The 27,811-nt window shown below is 36.0% G+C and overlaps 1 protein-coding gene across 13 annotated transcripts in view; it reads left to right on the top strand.

Annotated features, from left to right (window-relative positions):
- The window catches only part of LOC149215117 (ERAD-associated E3 ubiquitin-protein ligase component HRD3B-like), an 82,280-nt gene that overhangs the window by 41,399 nt on the left and 13,070 nt on the right, over positions 1-27,811 (top strand). For 8 of the 13 annotated variants that reach the window (XM_089392528.1, XM_089392526.1, XM_089392525.1 and 5 more), the window contains one exon: positions 26,102-26,319. The exons of 4 other annotated variants lie outside the window; for them this stretch is intronic. In XM_089392528.1, coding sequence (XP_089248654.1) covers positions 26,197-26,319 — 123 coding nt within the window. In that variant the 5' untranslated portion in view covers positions 26,102-26,196. Of the gene's footprint in view, positions 1-26,101; positions 26,320-26,506; positions 26,711-27,811 lie in introns of those variants that run through there. One more of the 13 variants, XM_089392530.1, reaches the window with a different exon arrangement.

The following is a 27,811-nucleotide window of genomic DNA, read 5'->3' as shown; positions in this document are numbered from 1 at the left end:
GAAAAGATGGACCACAGTTTCTAAATGTTGGACGGTGTCGTGGAAGGAAAATAAGCATGAATGAACAATTGGAGATTTCTTCTACAAAAGAAATCAATCTGGACCACACATCTAGAAGGGTGCAAGGATCTATTTTACAAAACAATGGTATGGAAATATCAAGTGATGTATCATTTTATGTGAAATTCAAATATTATTGTCTTCATCGCCTTCAATGCAATTGCATAACAATGTGTTTTTTTTTGTTACAGCTGAAGATTCCACATCTCATAATACTTCAAGTTGTCAAGTTCGTTTGTTTCATGAGAATAATGTGGACCCAAATATGGGGGGTTCATTGATTCCTTTTCTATTTGATTCACCACGTCCACCTCTCCCGTTTGATCATCGAACCCCCTGGTTGTTTCTACCAATTGCACCAAATTCATTCAATGGGCAGCCTACCTCAACCCATAACATTTCGGTTCCACACCTTTGGGTGATGCCTCCTATTGTACAACCAGTCGGATTGTATCGCCGCTTGCACTCTATATAGGAAATAGCAGGTGAAGAGAACAATCAAAGTGCCAACAATCAATGTCGAGATGACAAATATTCGAGATGATGAGTATTCATGGATATAATATGGGCATAACTCTATAAAGGGCTCTCCTAATCCAAGAACATGTTGTGTGCATGATGGGTTGAAAATGTTTTTGGATATGTACAATATTATCTAATTTCAATTTTGTACGGTTATCATATTGAACTATTGAAATCTTTTTGTTGAACTCAAAGCATATAAAATCTCAGTGTAAATGTTGTGTGAACTCTAACAAACTCCAGGAAAAGGTTATTTGCCTTTTTGCTACTATAAGCTTGAAACATCCTTTTTGGATAACAGTATAGTGTATTGTACATAAAGGCAGAATTGGAATTCTTATATATTAGGCTGTCTCATTATTGTAGATGTTATTTTGGCATGTTGCTTCAATACAAAATGAATTTCAGTGAAAATTGGTGAAAGTTATTGACATGCTCAAAGTTAGTCCATTGGTGTCTGGAAATGATTGAAAATTGTGGAGTTGGAACCCATCTATGCATACTCAATACTATGTTATTGTTCCAACTCCACAATTTTCAATCATTTCCAGACACCAAAGCACTGACTTTGAGCATGTCAATAATTTTCACCAATTTTCACTGAAATTCATTTTGTATTGAAGCACATGCCAAAATAACATCTACAATAATGAGACAGTCTGATATATAAGATTTCCAATTCTGCCTTTATGTACAATACACTATATTGTTATCCAAAAAGGATGTATCAAGCTTACAGTAGCAAAAAGGCAAATAACCTTTTCCTGGAGTTTGTTAGAGTTCAGCCAACATTTACACTAAGATTTTATATGCTTTGAGTTCAACAAAAAGATTTCAATAGCTCAATACGATAACCGTACAAAATTGAAATTAGATAATGTTGTACATATCCAGAAACATTTTCAACCCATCATGCACACATGTTCTTGGATTAGGAGAGCCCTTTATAGGGTTATGCCCATATTATATCCATGAATACTCATCAGCTCGAATATTTGTCATCTCGCCATTGATTGCTGGCACTTTGATTGTTTTCTTCACCTGCTATTTCCTGTATAGAGTGCAAGCTGCGATACAATCTGACTGGTTGTACAATAGGGGGCATCACCCTCGGATGTGGAATCGAAATGTTATGGGTTGAGGTAGGCTGCCCAATGAATGAATTTGGTGCAATTGGTGGAAACAACCAGGGGGTTCGATGATCAAACGGGAGAGGTGGACGTGGTGAATCAAATGGAAAAGGAATCAATGAACCCCCCATATTTGGATCCACATTATTCTCATGAAATAAACGAACTTGACAACTTGAAATATTATGAGATGTGGAATCTTCAGCTGTAACAAAAAAAAACACATTGTTATGCAATTGCATTGAAGGCGATGAAGATAATGATATTTTGAATTTCACATAAAATGATACATCAATTGATATTTCCATACCAGTATTTTGTAAAATAGAACCTTGTACCCTTCTAGATGTGTGGTCCAGATTGATTTCTTTTGTAGAAGAAATCTCCAATTGTTCATTCATGCTTCTTTTCCTTCCACGACACCGTCCAACCTTTAGAAACTGTGGTCCATCTTTTCTTGATTTCAACGCATGAACACTTTGCTTCCTTTTTTTTGTTGGGCTCAAGAAACTGTCGCCTCTTGGTAGTGACCTTGGATGGAGTTACAACATCAAATTTCTTATTATTGTACTATTGGCTTACATTTTTTACCAATTGATTTAGTGCATATGCCTGCTCCAAAGTTGTAGGTGTTATTTGTAATAAACTCCTCAATCTCTTATGAGTTGATGACATCACAAGTTTAATTTCCTCATCGATTGTTAGGGCGCTATCTGGCCTTACAATGGTTGAATCAGTGGAAGAAAAAGCTGGAAGGTTCATTTCAATTTCTGGGGTCATTACAAACGATTCATTTAAATTTAGTAAATATACAGGTCTTTCTGTAATAGACCTAGAGACATTAGGAAATTCATTGTCCCCTGAAACATTGTTAGTCACTACCATCTCAACTTTTAAAATATGCTTACAAATATTTCCATTTAGGGCCCATTTATAATTACCAAAGTTTAGGTTCAACGCTTCATAGATGACATGATACCATGTATCACGAGTTGCCATAGTTTGGTTATGAACCAAATACTCACTTTCCTTGTTTCCATCAGCCATACAATCTTCATCTGGGATATTCTTTGCTTTGCACTTACTTAAATTTATTTGTTACTCAATTTTTGAAGCTCGGACAAAACCAATTTTTTTTAGAGGTTGCATGTGAATGTAATACAACTCAACTTTTTTTAATAATAGGTGCAACAGCCAATCCACCCTTCTATGGGAAACATTGTTCTTCTCACAAATGTACCTTTGCTTTAGATACCGGTGATAAGATTCGATAGCATTATTAGTATCCTGGTTGGATGTGGGAAGTCCCTATATGCTTTTGCCCACATATATGGAAAAAAAAACATATATTAGATGCGAAAAAATATAGAAAATGGTCAATTACAAAATAAATTGATAAAATGCAACTTTAAGAAACTTACATAATTTGTTGTTGTTTAACCAGTTGGTTGCAAAATAATCCAAAAACACAATTTATTCTTTGAATTCATCAAAGAAACTTTGAATTTCATGTTGCACAAATGCGTCATCTTCACACGAATGCATGATTAATCTTAGAGCACGGAAGATACAGACTTTATTTTCCTTTCCCCTGACTTTGGTTCCAACATTTTTCAACCACGCTCTACGGACATACCATACACACAATAATAGTATACAGTTTGTGCAAGTTCTGAAATAATATAATATTATAAGAGAATATCCTTGAACATTATTGCTTTTTATCTCTCCTAAAAATAAAAAATTGGTTCACCTTAATGCCTCAATTTCCGCTGCTGCATCATTTGTGATGACAGCTCGGACATGCCAATCTGGGTTTTCCTTTCAATAATGGTGAAATACTCACACAACAACATGTTATCAATGGACTCCACTGTTAGCACTAACAAATACGGGGTAAACACATTTACCAAAACTTCATTTATTCAACTTTATTTCAATGTCGTCCTCTTATATGCTTATAATCTTGTTTTCTTATTGTAATGCAGTATCAACTATACACCATAATGGCTTTTGATGATCATCACAATGGGATTCCAGTGGCATGGGTAATATCATCACGGAATGGTACTCCTGATATTTGTAAATGGATGTCACAATTATTTGCAAATGGGAAAAAGGAAAACCCAGATTGGCATGTCCGAGATGTCATCACAGATGGTGTAGCGACGGAAATCGAGGCATTAAGGTGAACTAGTTTTTTTATTTTTAGAAGAGATAAAAAGCAATAATGTTAAATGATATTATCTTATAATGTTATATTATTTCAGGACTTGCACAAATTGTACACTATTATTGTGTGTATGGCATGTCCGTAGAGCGTGGTTGAAAAATGTTGCAACTAAAGTCAGGGGAAAGGAAAATAAAGTCCGTATCTTCCATGCTCTAGGATTAATCATGCATTCGTGTGAAGATGGTGCATCTGTGCAACGTGAAATTCAAAGTTTCTTTGATGAATTTAAAGAAGAAACTGTGTTTTTGGATTATTTTGCAACCAACTGGTTAAACAACAACAAATTATGTAAGTTTCTTAAAGTTGCATTTTATCAATTTATTTTGTAATTGACCATTTTCTATTGTTTCTTCACATCTAATAAATGTTTTTTTTTTCCAGATATGTGGGCAAAAGCATATAGGGACTTCCCACATTCCAACCAGGATACTAATAATGCTATCGAATCTTATCACCGATATCTAAAGCAAATGTACGTTTGTGAGAAGAACAATGCGTGTCATAGAAGGGTGGATTTGCTGTTGCACCTATTATTAAAAAAGGTTGAGTTGTATTACATTCACATGCAACGTCTAAAAAAAGCTGGTTTTGTCCGAGCTTCAAATATTGGGCAGCAAATAAATTTAAGTAAGTGCAAAGCAAAGAATATCCCAGATGAAGATTGTATGGCTGATGGAAACAAAGAAAGTGAGTATTTGGTTCGTAGCCAAACTATGACAACTCGTGATACGTGGTATCATGTCATCTATAAAGCGCTGAACCTAAACTTTTGTAATTGCAAATGGGCCCTAAATGACAATATTTGTAAGCATATTTTAAAAGTTGAGATGGTAGTGACTAACAATGTTTCGGGGGGCAATGAATTGCCTAATGTCTCTAGGTCTATTACAGAAAGACCTGTATATTTACTAGATTTAAATGAATCGTTTGTAATGACCCCAGAAATTGAAATGAACCTTTCAGCTTCTCCTTCCACTGATTCAACCATTGTAAGGCCAGATAGCGCCCTAACAATCGATGAGGAAATTAAACTTGTGATGTCATCAACTCATAAGAGATTGAGGGGTTTATTACAAATAACACTTACAACTTTGGAGCACGCATATGCACTACATCAATTGGTAAAAAATGTAAGCCAAGAGTACAATAATAAGAAATTTGATGTTGTAACTCCATCCAAGGTCATTACCAAGAGGCGACATAGTTTCTTGAGCCCAATAAAAAAAGGGGGCAAAGTGTTCCTGCGTTGAAATCAAGAAAAGATGGACCACAGTTTCTAAAGGTTGGACGGTGTCGTGGAAGGAAAAGAAGCATGAATGAACAATTGGAGATTTCTTCTACAAAAGAAATCAATCTGGACCACACATCTAGAAAGGTGCAAGGTTCTATTTTACAAAACATTGGTATGGAAATATCAAGTGATGTATCATTTTATGTGAAATTCAAATATCATTGTCTTCATCGCCTTCAATGCAATTGCATAACAATGTGTTTTTTTTTTGTTACAGCTAAAGATTCCACATCTCATAATATTTCAAGTTGTCAAGTTCGTTTATTTCATGAGAATAATGTGGACCCAAATATGCGGGGTTCATTGATTCATTTTTTATTTGATTCACCACATCCACCTCTCCCGTTTGATCATCGAACCCCCTAGTTGTTTCCACCAATTGCACCAAATTCATTCATTGGGCAGCCTACCTCAACCCATAACATTTCGGTTCCACACCTTTGGGTGATGCCCCCTATTGTACAACCAGTCGGATTGTATTGCCGCTTGCACTCTATATAGGAAATAGCAGGTAAAGAGAACAATCAAAGTGCCAACAATCAATGTCGAGATGACAAATATTCGAGATGATGAGTATTCATGGATATAATATGGGCATAACCCTATAAAGGGCTCTCCTAATCCAAGAACATGTTGTGTGCATGATGGGTTGAAAATGTTTTTGGATATGTACAACATTATCTAATTTCAATTTTGTACGGTTATCGTATTGAGCTATTGAAATCTTTTTGTTGAACTCAAAGCATATAAAATCTCAGTGTAAATGTTGGCTGAACTCTAACAAACTCCAGGAAAAGGTTATTTGCCTTTTTGCTACTATAAGCTTGAAACATCCTTTTTGGATAACAGTATAGTGTATTGTACATAAAGGCAGAATTGGAACTCTTATATATTAGGCTGTCTCATTATTGTAGATGTTATTTTGGCATGTTGCTTCAATACAAAATGAATTTCAGTGAAAATTGGTGAAAGTTATTGACATGCTCAAAGTTAGTCCGTTGGTGTCTGGAAATGATTGAAAATTGTGGAGTTGGAACCCATCTATGTATACTCAATACTATGTTATTGTTCCAACTCCACAATTTTCAATCATTTCCAGACACCAAAGCACTGACTTTGAGCATGTCAATAATTTTCACCAATTTTCACTAAAATTCATTTTGTATTGAAGCACATGCCAAAATAACATCTAAAATAGTGAGACAGCATGATATATAAGAGTTCCAATTCTGCCTTTATGTACAATACACTATATTGTTATCCAAAAAGGATGTATCAAGCTTACAGTAGCAAAAAGGCAAATAACCTTTTCCTGGAGTTTGTTAGAGTTCAGCCAACATTTACACTGAGATTTTATATGCTTTGAGTTCAACAAAAAGATTTCAATAGCTCAATACGATAACCGTACAAAATTGAAATTAGATAATGTTGTACATATCCAGAATTATTTTCAACCCATCATGCACACATGTTCTTGGATTAGGAGAGCCCTCTATAGGGTTATGCCCATATTATATCCATGAATACTCATCAGCTCGAATATTTGTCATCTCGCCATTGATTGCTGGCACTTTGATTGTTCTCTTCACCTGCTATTTCTTGTATAGAGTGCAAGCGGCGATACAATCTGACTGGTTGTACAATAGGGGGCATCACCCTAGGATGTGGAACCGAAATGTTATGGGTTGATGTAGGCTGCCCAATGAATGAATTTGGTGCAATTGGTGGAAACAACCAGGGGGTTCGATGATCAAACGGGAGAGGTGGACATGGTGAATCAAATGGAAAAGGAATAAATGAACCCCCCATATTTGGATCCACATTATTTTCATGTAATAAACGAACTTGACAACTTGAAGTATTATGAGATGTGGAATCTTCAGCTGTAACAAAAAAAAACACATTGTTATGCAATTGCATTGAAGGCGATGAAGATAATGATATTTTGAATTTCACATAAAATGATACATCAATTGATATTTCTATACCAGTATTTTGTAAAATAGAACCTTGTACCCTTCTAGATGTGTGGTCCAGATTGATTTCTTTTGTAGAAGAAATCTCAAATTATTCATTCATGCTTCTTTTCCTTCCACGACACCGTCTAACCTTTAGAAACTGTGGTCCATCTTTTCTTGATTTCAACGCAGGAACACTTTACCCCCTTTTTTTGTTGGGCTCAAGAAACTATGTCGCCTCTTGGTAGTGACCTTGGATGGAGTTACGACATCAAATTTCTTATTATTGTACTCTTGGTTTACATTTTTTACCAATTGATTTAGTGCATATGCCTGCTCCAAAGTTGTGCGTGTTATTTGTAATAAACCCCTCAATCTCTTATGAGTTGATGACATCACAAGTTTAATTTTCTCATCGATTGTTAGGGCGCTATCTGGCCTTACAATGGTTGAATCAGTGGAAGGAGAAGCTGGAAGGTTCATTTCAATTTCTGGGGTCATTACAAACGATTCATTTAAATCTAGTAAATATACAGGTCTTTCTGTAATAGACCTAGAGACATTAGGTAATTCATTGCCCCCCGAAACATTGTTAGTTACTACCATTTCAACTTTTAAAATATGCTTACAAATATTGCCGTTTAGGGCCCATTTGCAATTACAAAAGTTTAGATTCAGCGCTTTATAGATGACATGATACCATGTATCACGAGTTTCCATAGTTTGGCTACGAACCAAATACTCACTTTCCTTGTTTCCATCAGCCATACAATCTTCATCTGGGATATTCTTTGCCTTGCACTTACTTAAATTTATTTGTTGCTCAATTTTTGAAGCTCGGACAAAACCAGTTTTTTTTAGACGTTGCATGTGAATGTAATACAACTCGACTTTTTTTAATAATAGGTGCAACAACCAATCCACCCTTCTATGGGACACATTGTTCTTCTCACAAAGGTACCTTTGCTTTAGATACCGGTGATAAGATTTGATAGCATTATTAGTATCCTGGTTGGATGTGGGAAGTCCCTATATGCTTTTGCCCACATATATGGAAAAAAACATATATTAGATGCGAAAAAACAATAGAAAATGGTCAATTACAAAATAAACTGATAAAATGCAACTTTAAGAAACTTACATAATTTGTTGTTGTTTAACCAGTTGGTTGCAAAATAATCCAAAAACACAGTTTCTTCTTTGAATTCATCAAAGAAACTTTGAATTTCATGTTGCACAGATGCATCATCTTCACACGAATGCATGATTAATCCTAGAGCACGGAAGATACATACTTTATTTTCCTTTCCCCTGACTTTAGTTGCAACATTTTTCAACCACCCTCTACGGACATGCCATACACACAATAATAGTGTACAGTTTGTGCAAGTCCTGAAATAATATAACATTATAAGAGAATATCCTTGAACATTATTGCTTTTTATCTCTTCTAAAAATAAAAACTGGTTCACCTTAATGCCTTGATTTCCGCTGCTGCATCATCTGTGATGACAGCTCGGACATGCCAATCTGAGTTTTCATTTTTCCCATTTGCAAATAATTGTGACATCCATTTACAAATATCAGGAGTACCATTCCGTGATGATATTACCCATGCCACTGGAATCCCATTGTGATGATCATCAAAAGCCATTATGGTGTACAGTTGATACCGCATTACAGTAAAAAAACAAGATTATAAGCATATAAGATGACGACATTAAAATAAAGTTGAATAAATGAAGTTTTGGTAAATATGTTTACCCCATATTTGTTAGTGCTAAAAGTGGAGTTCATTGATAACATGTTGTTGTGTGAGTATATCACCATCATTGAAAGCATCCACTTAGTTTGTATGCCTATAATGAAAGGGATGTTTTTAACAACATCTTGTTGTTGGTAGAAGAAAAAGCTCTCTGGGCACTCACTAACCCAACAATCCACACTCATTGGATCACTTTCATGCTTCACACACTCCAGCCTCTTGATATTATTGTACATGTTTGACACATCCTTTCTTGTCATGAAAGAATCTCGAGGTGCCCCTGTGAAGAACTCACCAGATCCATACCTTAAATCTCTGCATACTCAATACTATGTCTTTCAAGTCCAACGTGTCATGACTCATGAAGGAAGGATGGACCTAGCAGGATAAAAACAATTATTGTAGAGCTATGTTGCAGGAAATGTACCCCCTGCATACCAGCCACATTTCGGTACAAAAACTCTAAAACACGGCTGAAACACGCTTAAAATACATTTCAGTGGGGCTGAAAAAAGTATCTTATTGCTTCTTTCTTTTGGAGTAAAAACTGCGTGACCAGAATTTTGGATCTGAAATAAAAAGGTATCTTTTAAATCATGAATCTATATTCTAAACCATAATGTTAAAACTGAAAATTTCACTGTTTACTAATTTGAGGGGTCACATTTCCATCACATTCTGTTTCAAATTCAGGTTTCCATTTCCCCATATCATGCAGCTTAGTTATAGAGGTATTTCTGCTTCACCAAATTTCGTCATCCAACATTTTCCTTGGTCGTCCATGGCCACATAGTAGGTGTATTGTCTCTTCCATCTTATTTAGAGAGATCCAGTTCTGCCATTAGGAGACAGTCCACATATGGTGAAGAAGGAATCTAAACCCCTTCAGCCATTACTTCCCTTCTAAACTTATTGGCATCCTCTAATTTAAAATGACCATACTCAAAAAATTCTCTCTCTTCTTGCAAAATAGTATACCATCTAATACTTTGTTTGGAGACAGAGTTTAGTCCAATTCCTAGCCTGTCCATTTTTTGGTTGGCAATGGCTAGGAGGCCAAAAATTTTGGCTCAAACAAAGGGTGTTAGAGCTAGCAATCTACACGTTGGGATTTTATCATCTGGTAAAGAATTCATTGGTTAAGTTAATGCCTTTTTTCAAAAACCTTAAAGTTAAGACCTAGGGAGACTCGAACAGCAGCTTGCCCTCAAACTTCACAAGAGGGGACCACCACAGCTGGTGATCATTAAATGACATGCCATATCTGAGAAACTAATCCTTCTAGGAAAGAAAAATCTTAACAGCCTCACAAGCCTTCCAAATGCTCTTCAAACCACAGTTCATCTCGTTATCAGTTACCACAAGGTGAGTTTCCCCATATTTCTTTTGAATTCTTTTTCAGTTTGACCATTTTTCATCACTTCCCAGGCCTCCATAATGATATTGCTTGCTTAAACATTGGGAGTTACAGATAACAGGCCCAAGGATCCATGCTTGCTGACTTACTGTTTACATTTCCATTTCTACCCATTTGCAGTTGCCCTTTTTGCTCGGTTTCCCTGCATTTTTGATGGCCTTGGAACTGTAAACTGTTAGTGTATGTGGAGATTTTGGATTAGATCAAATAGGGAATGGTGGTTCTAACTTCTAAGTTAGCTTAGAACACCGTGTTCTCTGACTGCAATTTAATTCTGTTGAAGAGCATTGCCATCATCATGGGGAGGGGTTGGTGGTTCAGTTATGCTAAGTAAGTTTTCTGTTCAGTTGGGTTTCTGTGCCAAAATATTTATTGGAATGAAAAGAACCTAGATGATCCTAATGGTGTTAGGGCCAATAACCCAACTGCCCAAAATTTAGTGACAGTTGAAACTGATCTTGCCTTGCAAATTGTTTGAGCCATGCTAGGATTGGATAGTGCTGCTCTGAAAGATGATTTATGATTTCATGTTTGTTATTGCAACCAAAATCCTTCGTAGCCTTCCTTTCAAGGTGTTATCTCAAAATCAGGCCCTGGAAGGCTGCAGACCAGGAAGACTTCAAGTAATTGTTTCAAACCAATCTTTTGACTAAGGCTTAGCCTCCTTAGCCTGAGAGGGCTCTCTCAAAGGGTTATTGATTTTGACTATTAATAAGATGGCTAACTCTTGTGGAATAACATTAACAAATATGAAGGCTGGACAAACATTAAACTAGTTTCCATTGGGCCTATGGAGTCAATCATACTTCAGTAAATAATGAGACTGCCTTTACATAGAAGTCAGGGCATTTAGCATTTAGATGTTCAGAACACAACTCATATAAAACCACAGTTCATACATGCATACAGGAAGTCAGAGCATGATCAATGAATTCTGAGTGATTACACATATATGCAACTGTAAAAGACATTAAGGAAAGAATAAATCACACATTCTAAACATGGAAATCCCTCATGAATCCTGAGAAGAAAAACAGCCAACTTATATTACTGAATTCTGTCTTTACATAAGCCAAAACAATACTCTGTTTTATAAAATATCCAACCCTCATTACATCGCTGTCTCAGCTATATATAGAATCCTTATTCTAACTAATTCGAACTTCCTCCTCCAGCATGAGGGGAATTCGATAACTGCCTCTAATGACACCTATCAGCTATTTAACTAACTATTAAATACAATAAAGTGCTGACTGGAGTTTTAAAGAGTTCTAAATTAACTATGACTCTAACTCTATCTTCCATGCATAATGACTTCTTCTTGTTCTTTGACACCTGGTCCCCTTTTTGATGTGGCTGAGCTGGATGTTTAATACTCCATCTCGACTTTGAACGCCAAATCCTTTAACTGCTCAGTAGTGTTAGGAGATATCCCTTGCTTCTCGGTTCCAATTTTCCTCAAATTTCTCAAATGTACAGCAGCATGTCTTTAGCTTTTAATAACCCAAAATATGGAGCACTGCCACGTTCCTGATGTGTTGGAGGCTGCATCGATGGATATGGGTGCAAGCAAAAGTTCTTTGTATGCAACTCATTTAATACCCTTTGAACGGTGATAAAGTGGCTTTATAACAGAAATTTAACTTGGGTTAAAATATTCCACCCTTTTTAAGGTACACCTGTCTTGATCTGAACGGCTATTGTAGTTCCATCTGATATCTTGTATATCCTTTAGGTGTCTCCCTTTCAAAATTCCCGCTCATAATACCAAACTGCCTGTCTGCGTTAAAATCATCACCTACAGCAGTTTCGTAGCGCGCTACGAAACTGCTGAATTATTTGAAACAGTTTGACTTGGACCCGAGACCTTTATCACCAAAACATTTGACTGCCAAAAATTTCCTTCGACTTTTCATATGTATAGCAGGGATTTACATGCCTTCAAAAACAATAAGACTAAACAAATTTGACAAAAATTTGGAACAAAACCTCTCTTGAAGAGAAAATTCATTTAGTAGATAACTGGTCCAGCTGTACCTTCAGGTCTTCAATCTTCTTCTTCAGAGCTTTATTCTCAGCTCTTAATTGCATATTTATTTTTCTAATGAACTGGGCCTCTTTGATGGCTGGTACTGTCCATGTGTGAAATTGTGCATGGCCATCAACTACTGAATTCAACTGATTTTGAAAAGTTTCAGTCCCTTTCCACAGAGCTTTACGATAATTTGTATACACATCTGCATGTTTTCTAACTGCTTGCTTCAATTTGGCAATCTCATATTTAGCTGCTTCTAATTGTCTTTTTATGACTGCTATATTATCTCCTTGGGATGTGATGATTGTTCTGCTTGCATTATTTTGCCTAACTTTCTCGATTGCCTCTATTTTTGACAACACTTCTTTTACTTGCTTCCTTGTAATAGGTCTTCGAGGTTTTAAAATGAATTCTTCACCTGGCTCATCGAACTTGAGCTTTTTTGAGGCTTTAGACTTCTTGGCAGTTTCTGGTGATGACTGTGTCAAATCAATATGGACTAGTTCAAACTGCTCGAATTCAATGGCCTGTAATAAATCATTCAAGCTTGCCTTGGATGTTGGGCTCTCTTCAACAGCTATGGCTTTACCCTTTTCCTTATTTATTTGACCTCTTGTCTTTACCCTTGAGACTGTTTCTGATCCGCTTGTTTTAGGTGCAGTCTTCTTATCCTGAGTTTTTTCCTTTGTTGATTATTGAGGTTGTTCTTGAATGATCAGTGGCTTCACTGGTTTCCTTTGCTGTGACTTGATTTGCTTTTTAGCTCTTGCTTCTTTTTGGAGCTCAGCTATTGTGAGTTCTCTGACTGGTTGTGGAGTAAGGCCAGTCTTGTTTTGGAATCCAGCCATGAAAATAAACGAATTCCAGTCTCTGCCTATCTTTTGGAGGCCATCCAAAACTAGCAACTTAATTAAACCATGATGAAACAAAGAGGTTTCACAGTCCTCTTTCCTTAACTGCACCTTGTCACACATCTTACTCAAACTGCGAAATAAATAAAAAGGAATGTCTATGGATACTTTCCCAGTGAAATGTAGAAGCAGTTTGAAATGATATGAATAGACCTTATTGTACCTTCCTTCACATGTCAAGTATTTCTGAATGCAGGTGAGAAGAAGAGCATAATGTTCCTTGACATAATTTCTGGGCACTGCTTTTGTTAAGTCTTCGTTTACATATGCCTCTTTTAAAAACTCTTTACAAGGGTTCATATCAAACTTAAAATTTTTAAACCATTCTTCTCGTCCTCGTGGGATTTCTGTCACAGCAGCTATGGCTTCTGGAGAAACTTGGACTTCTAGCATAGCTATCTTTGAATTTAAACCAGTGAAATTTAGCGCAAATTCTTTGGTTACCTGCGCATGTCCTCCTTGTAGCTTCTTGCAAAAGTTCCAGCAGCCGACATCTTTGAATGCTTTCTTCACGCCTTCATCCCTCAACGCTATATCCAAGCCCTCGGGTTCAGTCCTCTGGCATTTACCGGATCTGTGCTCTTTTCTCTCCATTTTCCTTTCAAAATCTTCACACACACAGAGTCTAACAGCTTCAGTTGCAATGATGGTTCAGTTCTTTTTTAATTCAGCCTCGCTTGTAATCGGGCTCGCTTGAAATTCAAATTTTTCATTGAAACACTTCCATACATAATCAAACAGACAGGTCACTCATGCAGCACTTACGACTATCATAAAGATCTATGCACGGTAGAATCTATTGGGAATGATATTTCTGTACATATCAACAGATCTATAAGTGGGGTAGTGGCAAATGAGCGCTCAAACGTGATACGAGAGGCACATAAACTGACATGAGTGGACACAACTGATGACTCAGCTACGGACTTGACATTTCGGGAAGGGTTCGCTGCGAAATGCACGAATCCACGATTTCGCAGCGCTGTTAGTTTTAAATTCTAATGATGCGCTGCGAAACAACCTAATCATAACGCGCTGCGAAATTACTAAACCATGATTGCGCTGCGAAACTGGCCAATAGGATTACGCTGCGAAATCCCTAAAAGACTCGGTGACTCGGATGAGACAAGACATGACTATGGAACAATGATGGTAGAGGAGAACCAATAGGATTTGAGTATAGTTTAAATCAAAAACTTTAAAACTCCAAATCCTAAGTAAGACATATAAAACGAAATCAACTTGACACAGACCTTCTGTAATTGGAATAGGACAACAACTATATGCATAAATTTTTTTTAGTTCTAAGTGATAACACAAGGGAGGAATCAAACAATTGCCATTACCTGTTTCTTGCTATGGTTTTGTCATTTCTTTTGGTCAGTGTATTCAAAGTGTTTCATTTTGGGGTTTTATTGCTTTGCTTCCTCATGATATGACTTTTGGGCTATTCTTCATAGGTTTGGTTGGTTTTATAGTTGCAACAAAACACCTCTGAGGATTGCTTGCATAGTGATGTTGGCATGAAATGATCAGTTGCTCTATTAAACAGAGAGGGTCTCATTGTATAGTATTAGAGACCGCAGGGATTTAATTTCAAGAGCTATGCTGGAAAGATATTGAATTTTGTGAGAGCAGAAGAGACTGGCTTACTATGGGAAACCATTGTGAAGTCAACCTATACACAACTTGGACACCTGCGTTTTTCAGAGGTATGCTAATCAAGCTCATTCCAAATTGTGACATTTGACCTTGATATTTTTCTGCTTTGGGCTTTTTCTGTTCTTGAATTTTTGAGTTAAAGAATGCACTCAAAATTTTGAAAGTTTGCAGCTGCCCCCTAGAATTCTCAAACAACACTTAAACTCAAGCAAAGAGTACATGCTACAATATCAGTTCTCTAAATTATTTTGTGCTTCATGTTTCTAGGAACTTAATCGCCAGGCATCACCTAGCAGTTTGCGTGGCAATCGACCGCAATCTTGAGCTGATTATTAATTTTTTATGGCAGAATCATCATCTCCTTGCAGTTATAGTTGTCTTTTGATGTCCATGAAAGTGAATAAAATCAGCCTTTCCAAGTTTGTTTGGAAAGCCATCTCACAGATTCTCTGATCAGGGAGTCAACTGGTTCGTATAGGATGGTGACAAGGTGCAACAGGTGGAAGTCATAACTAATAAAGTCCTGTTCACACTAAGAATATATTAGATTTGTTTTCAGATGTTTAGTCTAACCTTAGATCACTTTCCTGCAGAACGATCTGGTTATTGTTATACCTTTTCGGCTATATTATGTATCAAGAGTTATCTATTCTTCGGAACAGAGCTATAATAGCAGTTCCATGGCTATTTGTGTTGTGAGCCTCCTCCAAGTGAGACACCCATTGCTTTGGAAAGCAGAGTTAGTGATGGAGTTTTTCAAATGTCATTGTAATTTGTAGCATATTTCACTATATTTATACAAAATTGTATGCTTTTAGTATATGCTTGGGAAGATAAGCCCTGTAAAGCACCATGGTTTTTCAATGAGTTTTTTTTGTAAAGTTTGATCTGTGTAACTAGCCATACTGCTAAGCGGTTATCTTGTCTATGGAGGATATTGGCAGCTTAATGGATCCTTGTTCTTCAATCAATGAGGAGGAGGAAAGACAGTATTATTGTAAAAGTTGCAATTATTATGGACATTACATAGATAACAACCCATATACCAAAGAGGGTCCAAAAGGCATTACACTGGATTTAAATCTAATGAACAAAAGCTCTAATATCATACTAATCTGGTCTCTGGGTGCACCATAATTTAATTCATTTAGTAAATGAACTGATTTAATCTGTTATGATTGTGAAAATAGGTCCAGAAGGCATTACACTGAAACATTCATTGGATTTAAAATCTAATGAATAAAATTTTTAATATCACACTAATTTGGTTTTTGGATGCACCATAATTTAGTTCATTTAGTAAATGAATTGATATAATCTGTTATGATTGTGAAAACATAGTGATGTCATATGTAAACTAGCCTTGGCTCCAAAAAACCATGAGCACAGGCCATCTCTAGGCCATTCACACAACCAATTTTACATCTCTATAGAAACATAGCTATACAATTATTCATAAGGCTTCAGGATATATGAATTAATCAAGCTGCTCACTGCTACACTCTAATTAACATATAATATAGAAATAACCTTGACACCTTGATATAAATGAAAGTGATGCTTGTGATAATAGTACATGGGCTCCATAACATAGCATTCCACCTCTTTATGCATTACACAGGATCCAAAGATGAATTATATGGTACAACGAGTAATCCTCCTTTTAGATATATTATTTGACTTGGTCAAATGTAAAGTGATATTCATTTTAAGCTTGGAAGTTTTAAGAGAGCTTCGAACTCATCGTAACGTTTCTTTGAAAACAACTCTGCTTTACTTACTAGTTTGATATGTGTAACTAGCTATACAGCTAAGCGGTTATCTTGTCTATGGAGGATATTGGCAGCTTAATGGATCCTTGTTCTTCAATCAGTGAGGAGGAGGAAGGATAGTATTATTGTAAAAGTTGCAATTATTATGGACATTACATAGATAACAACCCATATACCAAAGAGGGTGCAGAAGGCATTACACTGGATTGAAATCTAATGAACAAAAGCTCTAATATCATACTAATCTGGTCTCTGGGTGCACCATAATTTAATTCATTTAGTAAATGAACTGATTTAATCTGTTATGATTGTGAAAATAGGTCCATAAGGCATTACACTGAAACATTCTGGATTTAAAATCTAATGAATAAAATTTCTAATATCACACTAATCTGGTTTCTGGATGCACCATAATTTAGTTCATTTAGTAAATGAACTGATATAATCTGTTATGATTGTGAAAACATAGTGATGTCATATGTAAACTAGCCTTGGCTCCAAAAAACCATGAGCACAGGCCATCTCTAGGCCATTAACATAACCAATTTTACATCTCTATAAAAACATAGCTATACAATTATTCATAAGGCTTCAGGATATATGAATTAATCAAGCTGCTCACTGCTAGACACTAATTAACATATAATATAGAAATAACCTTGACACCTTGATATAAGTGAAAGTGATGCTTGTGATAATAGTACATGGGCTCCATAACATAGTATTCCACCTCTTTATGCATTACACAGGATCTAAAGATGAATTATATGGTACAGCGAGTAATCCTCCTTTTAGATATATTATTTAACTTGGTTGGTGAGTTATTAATCCCCATTTTAGATATATTATTTGACTTGGTCAAATGTAAAGTGATATTCATTTTAAACTTGGAAGTTTTAAGAGAGCTTCGAACTCATTGTAACGTTTCTTTGGAAACGACTCTGCTTTACTTACTAGTTTGGATGTGAAAGATGCATGTACATCAGGGTAACAGAATGCTGTAAAGGTTACCTAAATTGCCATTGAGCAGGTAGTGGTGTACAAGTACTTGAGCTCTGAACAGTTTAGGGTTGTTGCTAGTTTTGGGTTGTTACAAGTGGTAACATTGATTAGTTTTGGCATGCTATTGAAGGGTTCTTGCCATATTGTGTGGATATTGAATGGAGCATTGTTCTAAATGTTTGATAACCTACTCTGTTCCATCAGGATTCTTGTAGTTGCTGTGTATATGTTAATAAGCATGGTATTTTGTTACATCTTTCTTCGTTACACTTTGATGAATATGGATGGTGATGATGTACTTCCCTGTTATGGTTTATGGCATACTTTTTATGGTCGCACATCACCGTTGATTCTGGTGTAAAGTCAATAGTGAGTGTTCTTGATTAGATGATGAGCTATGGCCATTAGCTGAGTTAGACCTGTGGTAACGAGATGGCCAATATTATGGGGCATTACGCTTTAACTTTCTAGTTGTTATTGTTGGTGTCATTCTTGCAAATTCCAAAGCCTTAGTTTTTGGTTCTGGTGCTGGAAACATGGGACACTAGACTCTAGAGCATTTCTTGTGCTTGTAAGAAAGGTGTCCTAGTTGGAAGATTAGTGTGGGTGTGACGAACAAGGGACATGTCAAGAAAAACAAATGTCAAGAAAATGGGGGATTAAGCTTTTTGAAGCAGAATTTATCATTATGATTTTGACAAAGTTTAGGGACTCCATATTTTTAATCTTTTAGGCAATTTTGAAAGATGAGCGTTTCTTCACTTGTGTTCTTTATTTATTAAGATTATGGCATCTTCAAAGGCATCATGGGCATGTAGGGCTTCATTGATATATGCGTACATTGCATCATTCTAGGGCAAACCATGTACCTAAGAAAATTCACTTCATACTAGGTTAGAGTTTGTCATTATTATGCATCAATGTTCCTAGGAGGGTTTCATGGTATGAAATTCTTCATCTCACATTAGATCATGCATCAACTATTTTCGGCTTGTCATCATATAGATATGGATATAGCTAGGGTTTGCATCAGAAATGACTTATACTTCTTAAATGTTGTGAAAACCAACAAACCAGATGTAAATAACCCTATTTTGTTACTTTCATTTATTCCCATGGCATCCATCCAGGTGGAAATCAACACTGTATTAAAGAGGTAGCATCTGAAACTTGAAATTAAAATTAAATTCAAACGGAGCTACAATAATCTTCGCTGAACCACTAGTAGGTTAAGAATAATTAGTTCACCTCAAATATAATGTACATAATTGGACACATGAATTCAGTTATAACATGATTGGACATCTAAGGTGAATGATATTACAAAACGAAAAAAAAGTACATTAACGAGTTCTTTACTGAAAGAACCACGGTATGAGAATCCCTAGAAAAATGACAACCATGGTGTATACACATAGTCGAGACCTATACTGATGCTGATCAATGTTTTCCAGTGGAATGAACGATGATCCTGAATCATCTCTGGCACCTGCATCTACACTTGAGATTGCTCCAACCATTAGATCAGTAGACATTTTATGGATCTCCGCAAGGTGCTTTATCGTAAAAGAATTAAATCGAGCACTCCAGATTTTTGCCTCTCTGTAGAGGGGCTTCAAATTGTCTGCGCGAACATTGTAGATGCCTTCCATGTGATTACAGATTAAATCTGAGTTTGTCAGCACTGTTATGTTATTCACCCCATTGTGTTTTGCCTCTTTTAACCCCGCAACAAGTGTAATGTAGTATGCTTCGTTATTGGTTCTTTCCCTGCACTTCCCATATTCTATAAATCACATGTTTTTTTGGCCCATTGTGAAGGACAAATTTTAAAGATGCTCGACTCGGATTTGGGTAGCATGATACTTCAATGCACAGTGTCCACTTTTCCACCATTCCATGAGTTTAGAAGCACTGCATAGTGACAACAACAAAATAGATTCATGTTAGAATACTTTAATATGAAAAAATATCCTGATTGAAATTGATTATTTTTATGCTACCTCAAGTTTGAATGCACATCCTTGAAAAATAACAGAAAATCAAATATCAGTGATAAGACTTTGGGCATAAAGAGTTAATAATGCATGCATGCTCATGAAAATGAGGATGTAGCATGACAAGAAGAAATGAATCATTTAAGACAAACCTTGTCATGCTATCAAGGATTCTAAGGACTTCAAAATATCATCTTTTAGTAAGATTGACTAAAGAAACCCTAGAAAATGGTTTTTCCTGTTACATTTTCAAAAACATTGCTATATCCAGCGATTCCAATTGCAGTTCACTGTTAGTGTTTTCCAGAGCTATGGCTCACATCTTGAAAGAGGGATTGCATTGGGTGGAGGGTTCCAAATAGAGAGAACACTCCTATGCTTATCCAGATCACCATCAACAAGAGGCAATATCCAGGAAGTCAAATCATGTGTGCTAAATGTTTCCAATCTATGAAGTCAAATCATGTGTGCTAGCAGAATCTGCAATCCAAAACATAAATTGTTTAGCTTGGTTGCTGTCCATCTTGGATGTTCGCAGAATCTGCAGTACAAAACATAAATTGTTTGACTTTGCTGCTGTCCACCCTAGATGTTCCCAGAATTTGCAATTCAAAACTTTTGGGTGTTGTCTCATGACCCCAAAATTTTGTCCACACCATGAATTTCTGGACAAAATCTTGTGAGAAAATTTTGGGGAAATCCGTGGGAGTGTTTAAATCGTTGTTTTGATGGCGGAAATGGATTGGCACCATAAAAAAAAGGCTTGGACACAGGCTGCTAAATATTGCACTGATATAACTATTATGATGATTGATGTTTGCATTGTCTGCAAGTTTAAAGAAATAAACTAATACCTCTTTGGCCAAGTGGGCATGGATAAGGAATTTCAAAAATTGGTGGAGGTTAAGTAGAAAGAAATTCATACCTATAGCCTCTGATGTTGTTACAGAGGAATCGGTTAGGATGCCATTAAATGTGAAATTCTTGTTGTCCACAAACTGAAGATATTCCCTTACTGGGTCATAGCTATAATTTGGCAAAATTAGCAGCAAATATTTCCAGCCCTGCAGAGTGTGCATCTTGTAGAATACTTGTAGGTGCTTCTAAATACAAGTTTGTATCGACCGAGCAAATGTAGTCCTTTGGAACCATGATTCCAACAACAAATTTCCTCACAAATGCTAAGCTTTTTACGAGGGAACCATATGTTGCATTTGTTGATGGATCTACATCATCTTTGCCAAGAAGCAACAATATTAGCTTTGTCTTTGTTTTTCTAAATTTTTGTACAATGGCTTGTAAAAACCAAATCTCAGTGGAAGAAATGTTGTTCAAAGTCAATGATTTAGATACATATATCACAGAAGAGGACATGATTAAGTTCTGGTTTAAAAAAAAAACAGAGTACTGATACATATCAAGAAAAATGTAAGTATCCAAGATGATGAAAACAAAACTCCACAATTGTGAAATGAAACAATAGATATTGACATTAGAAATATAAACATGTACATTCAACCAAACTGTCGCTGGTTGATATTGAGTTATGTCATCTGGTTGAAGCAATGGATAGATATTGTCAATGCATAAGAGCGGGACTAAAATGAATGAATTGCTGGAAAAAATGGAAGCATGAGATTCTTGTAATAATTCAAATTTAGCAAAATCAAGAAATTCCACTTTGTAAGTATAGATTCCCCAGTTTAAATCTCCATAAGATATAATATCTATTTGACTTTGGTCATCAAAGGTCACACTACATATTTTTTGTTATTATAAGAGGGCCTCAGAGAGCCGGTTAAAATAAACGTGTACCATGGCATTACTGCATGTAAAGTAGGCTCTTTATCTGGTTTTGGTAAACTCTTATGCATCTAGGTGATTTTCAAACACATCATTTATAAGAAAGGTAGTCTTTAGTTATTTTATTTCCACAGTTTGACAGAAAGAATGAATATATAAAGAACCAAGTTGGACAAGCTACTCAGGTGGGAAATAGCAGATATGTGACAGGTTCTACCAGAATTTTGGTACAAAGAAAAAAGGCATTTCATAAGATAGAACAAAATAAATAATATGCAGCCATAAAATTTTATATTGGTCCTGAAACAAAATCATAACCTGCTCTATGCTTTCACTTCCCCTGAAATATTGTTGATAGGGATTGCTAACTCTAACCCCTGTTTTGCAAACCAATTTTTGGCTCCAGTTTCCTCGCTGCATTGACACAGTTCAAAACATGGGTAAGATTCATCAACCATACACTTGGTTAACTTGCCTTAACATTTTCCTTTAGATTGCAATGATTAAATAGCTGAATATTAAAAAGCATTGAAATGAGTAAGCAACTTTCTATTAAAAACTAAGAAAAACATTATCTTGGAAAATAAAGTGTCCTCTTTTCCCTATATAAAGAAAATGTGTTTACTTTTAAACAAAAGTTCAAGGTTTCTGATCAATCAATGTTTCAAACCCTGTTTAGAAGAGGAAAATGGTACAATAAGACATTAAAAATGGCTCAAATTTTCAAATTAATCAATGTGAAACTCTGTTTATAATAGGTAATGGTCTCAAACTCTGTTCAGAATAGGAAAATTGTACAATAAGATATGAGACTTGCTTATAGTAAAACTTTCATTATGCTTGAAAAATTCACCTAATTCAGCTGCAAATTATTATCCGATTGAAAATCCATTTGCTATATATTGAGCTGATTCCTGATTTTAATACTTATTAGACATTTGAATGACAACTTTGCGCAGTATATATAACTGCAAGTCACAAAACAATTTTTTTTTTTTAGCACATTCGGTTACTTTCTGTAAGCAGAGGGGTTCTCTTTTATTAGAATATTCCTATTTAGTATTTAATGCTCATTCTTTTAGCTGTTGCTATTTTTATTCTTTTAGCAGTTTCTTAGATGAAACTGATTGTTTCCATATTCTACATAGAAACTTGATTTTCTATTATTGTAAATATCTCTGTATTATTATTGAGCTTCAGCTTGCTCATGATTAATTAATTCATTTGGAAATCCATATGCATTGTTCGCACTGTTTTATGGTATCAGAGCTTGGACCCAGGTTCGATTCCCCCAAGTTGCGTTTGAGGGGGGGTGTTGGAAGAATCACCGCACCTCTATAGAATCTGTAATTTCCACCCTGGGGATCCTAGTTACTGGCTTGTAATGTTTACCAACACCTACGGGTTTTGGTGTAACGGCAAACCTCCACATGGTATCAGAGCACAGGTTTCTTTCGGAATAATTTTTCACTGTTTGAAAAATTCTGTTTCATTTCGAAATTGCTCTTTAGGGGTCTGGATTTTTATGGTATCGGAGCTTGGACCCAGGTTCGATTCCCCCAAGTTGCGTTTGAGGGGGGGTGTTGGAAGAATCACCGCACCTCTATAGAATCTGTAATTTCCACCCTGGGGATCCTAGTTACTGGCTTGTAATGTTTACCAACACCTACGGGTTTTGGTGTAACGGCAAACCTCCACATCTTTCAGGTAATTTTTCAGGTAATTAAGTTGATCTGCATTCTTCTGCGCTAGTGGCTCTGCATTGTAAATTAACGCTGATGAACTAGCACATCCATTGTTACTGTAATTTTAATTTACCTCACGCCCGGGATTCCCTGCGAGGTGGGTGCAACTGTGAGTGCCCGGGATTGCCTTCGAGGTGGGTGCAACTGTGAGTGCGGGCGGTGTTTCCTCCCGTCAGGTTGTAGAGGCAGAGCAGAGGAGCTTCAAACGCGAGCGTGAATGATGAAAATGGCTCTTTTGGTGCGAGGGCAGGTTTGAAAAATGATCCGGTGCCAACTCGGGGGTGGTGGGTCCCGCATTCCCGGAAAAGGAATGACGCGATGCAGACGGCCAGCCGGCTAAACGATGGCATGACGATGGATGCGGGCATGAGGCGATGGATTCGGGTATGAACATCCATGGTAGAGCCGGCCTCCATACGGGCATTTAATGCCCTATGGCAGGCTGGTTAGCTCTTGCCGATTTTAAAATAGGCTATGAGTCTATGAATTGTTCTCGAGACCATTCCTTGACAATGGATTGCTGTTATTCTGTTACTTATAAATGTGTCTCTCACATGGAGTTCGGGTCATGGATTTACTCCACACATCATCACAATTGAAGATGGGGAGGTATGTATCTTTTAGTTTCTCTTGGATGGTTGTGTAATTTCTTCTTTTGGAACTCATCTGTGTTGTATTTTTTTTTAAAGGTGGTTCACGGACATTGAGTTGTCGCTCCATCCATGGGAAAATCTAAGTTGATCAACCTGAAGGGATCTACCTGCCGGCCAAAATAGCAAGGCTAACCCGAAGGGCGTCGAGGAGATTTGACCCGTGACCTCCCAATAGGCGAGGTACTTAGCAACAAGAACCCAACCAACTGAGCTATCCCTTGGAGCCTACTGTATTTTAGTATAATGGGCCTCATTTCAATTAAACACACATGAAACAATGAATGTATATTGAAGTTGCATCTTTGAATGAATTTATGAATTAAGTAATTTAATGAGGTCAATCTAGAGAATTCATTCTTATTTATCTTCTTCATTATCAATGACATCAGAGGATGACTTGCCAACTTGCCTTGGGTTGGTGCTCTTCACCTTTAGTTGTGATTTCATATTCAATAATGTTTGTGCAAGAACATATTGAATGGTGAAATTGAGTATTGCAAAGATGGCCTTTCTAGTGATCATAGCTCCCATAGAATTTGTTTTTAAATAAAAAAATAAGTCACCAAAGGTTTCCACATAGGCCCATGCTCCATGATATGGATCATTAGTTTGACTTGCACATATACATGTTCTCCTTCAGGATGGATTTCACTTGCACTTGACCTTCTCGACCACATCACATTAAAGTGATCCTTGTTAGAGTTGGTTGTGCTCTTTATTTCCTGCAAAGACTTGATAACGACTTGTTTAGCCAAAAGCAATTTCATAGTAATGATAACCAAACTAGAAGGAAGTTCATGCTCCTTTAATTCACACTACATTTTTTACTTCACAGTCTTTTTTGCTTCTTTTCACGAAGATTGATTGTGGCTCAGCTCACATCTTTCCATCCGCCATTCCACAACCTTTGACTAAATGGCTTGGGAGGCACCTTATCCTCATAATAGTGTTCTACCTCGCTCAACCAAAAATATATTCTCCCAAACCCTTATAGTAGTCTGGAAAATTTAATACTTATTCCGCCGATGGAAAAATTTAGGGATGTAAGAAATCCATTTTAAATGGTATTTCACCCTGTCACCAAAAGTTTTGAAGCAGAACACAACAAATTTTGCATAGTCCTTCATATGCAACAAAAATAAACCATGGAAAATAAACAAAATTAATGCATTACCTTAAAATTGAATTGGATTCGACTGAATTATACGTGATTTCATTACATTTCTTGTGTAACTGTAAAAAGCACTGTTGTATTGGAGAATCATTTACGCGCCTCAGGGACATGTGGACCCAATATTTAGGAAGTGTTCTCACATTTGCAACATTTTATTTATCAACAATGGATTGAGCTGCTATGCCTGGGAAATGTAACAAGATGATCATAGAAAGGCTAAGAAACTTATTTAACAAGCGTATGTTACTAGTTTGTAGCCTGATTGATGAAATAGATGCAACACTTGATCCTCATCATCAGACTGTAGTTGGGAATATGATCAAGCGCCAGGAATATACTGCAAACACAATTTATATGAACAAAAGGTTATTAAATTAAATAAATAAGAAGGCCAAACCAGAAACAAAGTTTCAAGTGAATCAAACCACAATAGAAAAACTGGCATTAAATGGGAACATTTCGAAGTATATACACACAATTTAAGCTTATGGGTAATCAATATCATGGGATTGGGCCTAGTGCAATGAAACAAAAACATGTTGAAAATTAAACTGTGGAATTGTGATCTTATATTGTTCAAATAATAACACGATTGCCTCTCACACCACATCATTTGCACAAATGTACAATGTGCAAGATTATGTGGATGAAAATGAACCTATTTCCCAATTCCTTTCTGCCAATGGCATTCCTTTGTTGCGATGGGCTTTAGAGTGCTACTCGAAAGGGAAAAGAGCCAAAGCTCTACTATTCTACTCGAGAGTTGCTTAACTTGGATATGAGGTTGCACAAAGTTTCGGGGAATATGATATATGCACCAAAGCAAGGTAATGAGCATGCAACACTTTTAATTGGGGCTGCCTATTATTATGGACGGGTGAGTTTCTCTCTCTAGATATCTCAATATGAATGTCATGGCAGCTTGTATAGGTCATTAGAGTAACTCTTGACTTTTTGGTCTTTCTTTGCAGGGTATTGAAACATATTTTTGAGCGTGCTACAAAGGCTTACATGCATGCTCATTCCCAGACAAATGCTCAGGTTATGTTCAACCTTGCATACATGAATGAACACGAGGAGGGCCTTCCTTTTGATTTGCACTTGGAAAAACGATATTATGATCAAGCTGCCTGTGATGCTTGCACTTCTGAGTGTATGGATTAGAAAGAACTATGGCAACAACTGTCTGGTAAGCTTTGTTAATACTTTTTGTTGATTTACTTCCTACTCATGAATAAGTTACCATGAATGTGGCCCAAAAATAATATGATTTATATGTGCATATAAAAACATCAAATTATGATTTGAAATATTGTTACTTGTATGATGCCCAAGTGCATGAATTGACATTATTTTTTTTCATCATCTTGTTGCAGCTTTTGATCTTACCCTAGACCGATTACCTAAACTTTATTGACATTGGCAGGGACCTGCTGCTTTGCAACATCCCTTATTTAATACTAAGTTCTCCAATCCTAATTTGAAAAAAAGGGATAATGTTAATGACAATGATCAAGTCCTATGGAAATTTTTGTAACGATATGACTAATAACTGAACTTGTTTCTCTCGTCCCAGAAAAGATGCAACACTGGAATGATTTATAGAACACGGAGGCAGGGATTTCAAAGAAATATATCATTATGTCTTTGATTTCTCTGCATTCTGAAGCATGTGGTGCATTCTACCCTACCCATAAAGGTGACAAAAAAAATTGAGTTTCCTGGTCATTTTAGTTTTATTTTTTTTTATCATGAATTATTTGGCGGTGGAGCAAACATCTGAGAGTCAAGTTAATTGTTGTTTGAAGGGTAAATTTGGACTGCCAATGTTTTAGAGCTTCAGAGGACCAAAAATTACATAAAGTTCTATTTTATCACCATGGAAAACTTCAATCTCCTCAACGAGCCGAAACCCATTTTCCTTGTTATTGAATATTCCCTGTAAAATTTACCCCTAATTGAGAGCAATTCATTTAATTTCAGATTTTAATGTTCCCAACAAAGGACTATATTGTAAGAATTTATTCTTGTTTTTTTTTTTAATTATATTGTTGCTTCAGTTGAGTAAAATTATGAAGGGGGAGTTAGAATACGATGTTGAGGGTTATACTATTATTGATTGCTATTATAATTACGAGTATAGAGGTGGTCATATACATGTAAATTTGAGGGCATTATTCATTTTTCACTTATCTGTTTACCAGTTAGTTATTTCAATTTGTCCCTTTAGTTATTACTAAGGACATGGATTTTTTTTGGAAGACAACATCAAAAATGGAAAATCTATGGTCATTATTCTCCACTGGGAATATTCATCCATCAAAGCACCTAAGATGTGAGTGGCATTCATATTACTGATTTAACTACCTTTTATTACTTTTATAATTGATTTAGAAATCCTCTTCCACCATTATTCGATATTATGTTCTTTTAGGGTCTTCAAATTTACTATTTAGCTATCAATGCTAAGTCATTAGTTTTTCTATGAGTAAAAAGTTTTTTTCAACTCTGGTAAAGAAGTTTCATTTAGTTGAAAATGTCAGGAGAGATTTCCTTGTATGTATGCAGGTATTTAATAGAAAATAATCTAATGTTCAAAGTCTAATTTGAAAGAAAGAAGGGAAAATAAAGATAAAAACAAACCTTTTTTGTTTTGTATTTATTGTATGTAATAGATAATG

Source organism: Pinus tabuliformis, chromosome 1_1 (assembly GCF_031772625.1).
Source record: "Pinus tabuliformis cultivar Carrire ecotype Pingquan chromosome 1_1, CPIR1, whole genome shotgun sequence".
NCBI classification, from domain to species: Eukaryota; Viridiplantae; Streptophyta; class Pinopsida; order Pinales; family Pinaceae; genus Pinus; species Pinus tabuliformis.
Note: the sequence above shows the minus strand (reverse complement) of the source record. Positions and strands in the feature narration are given on the sequence as shown.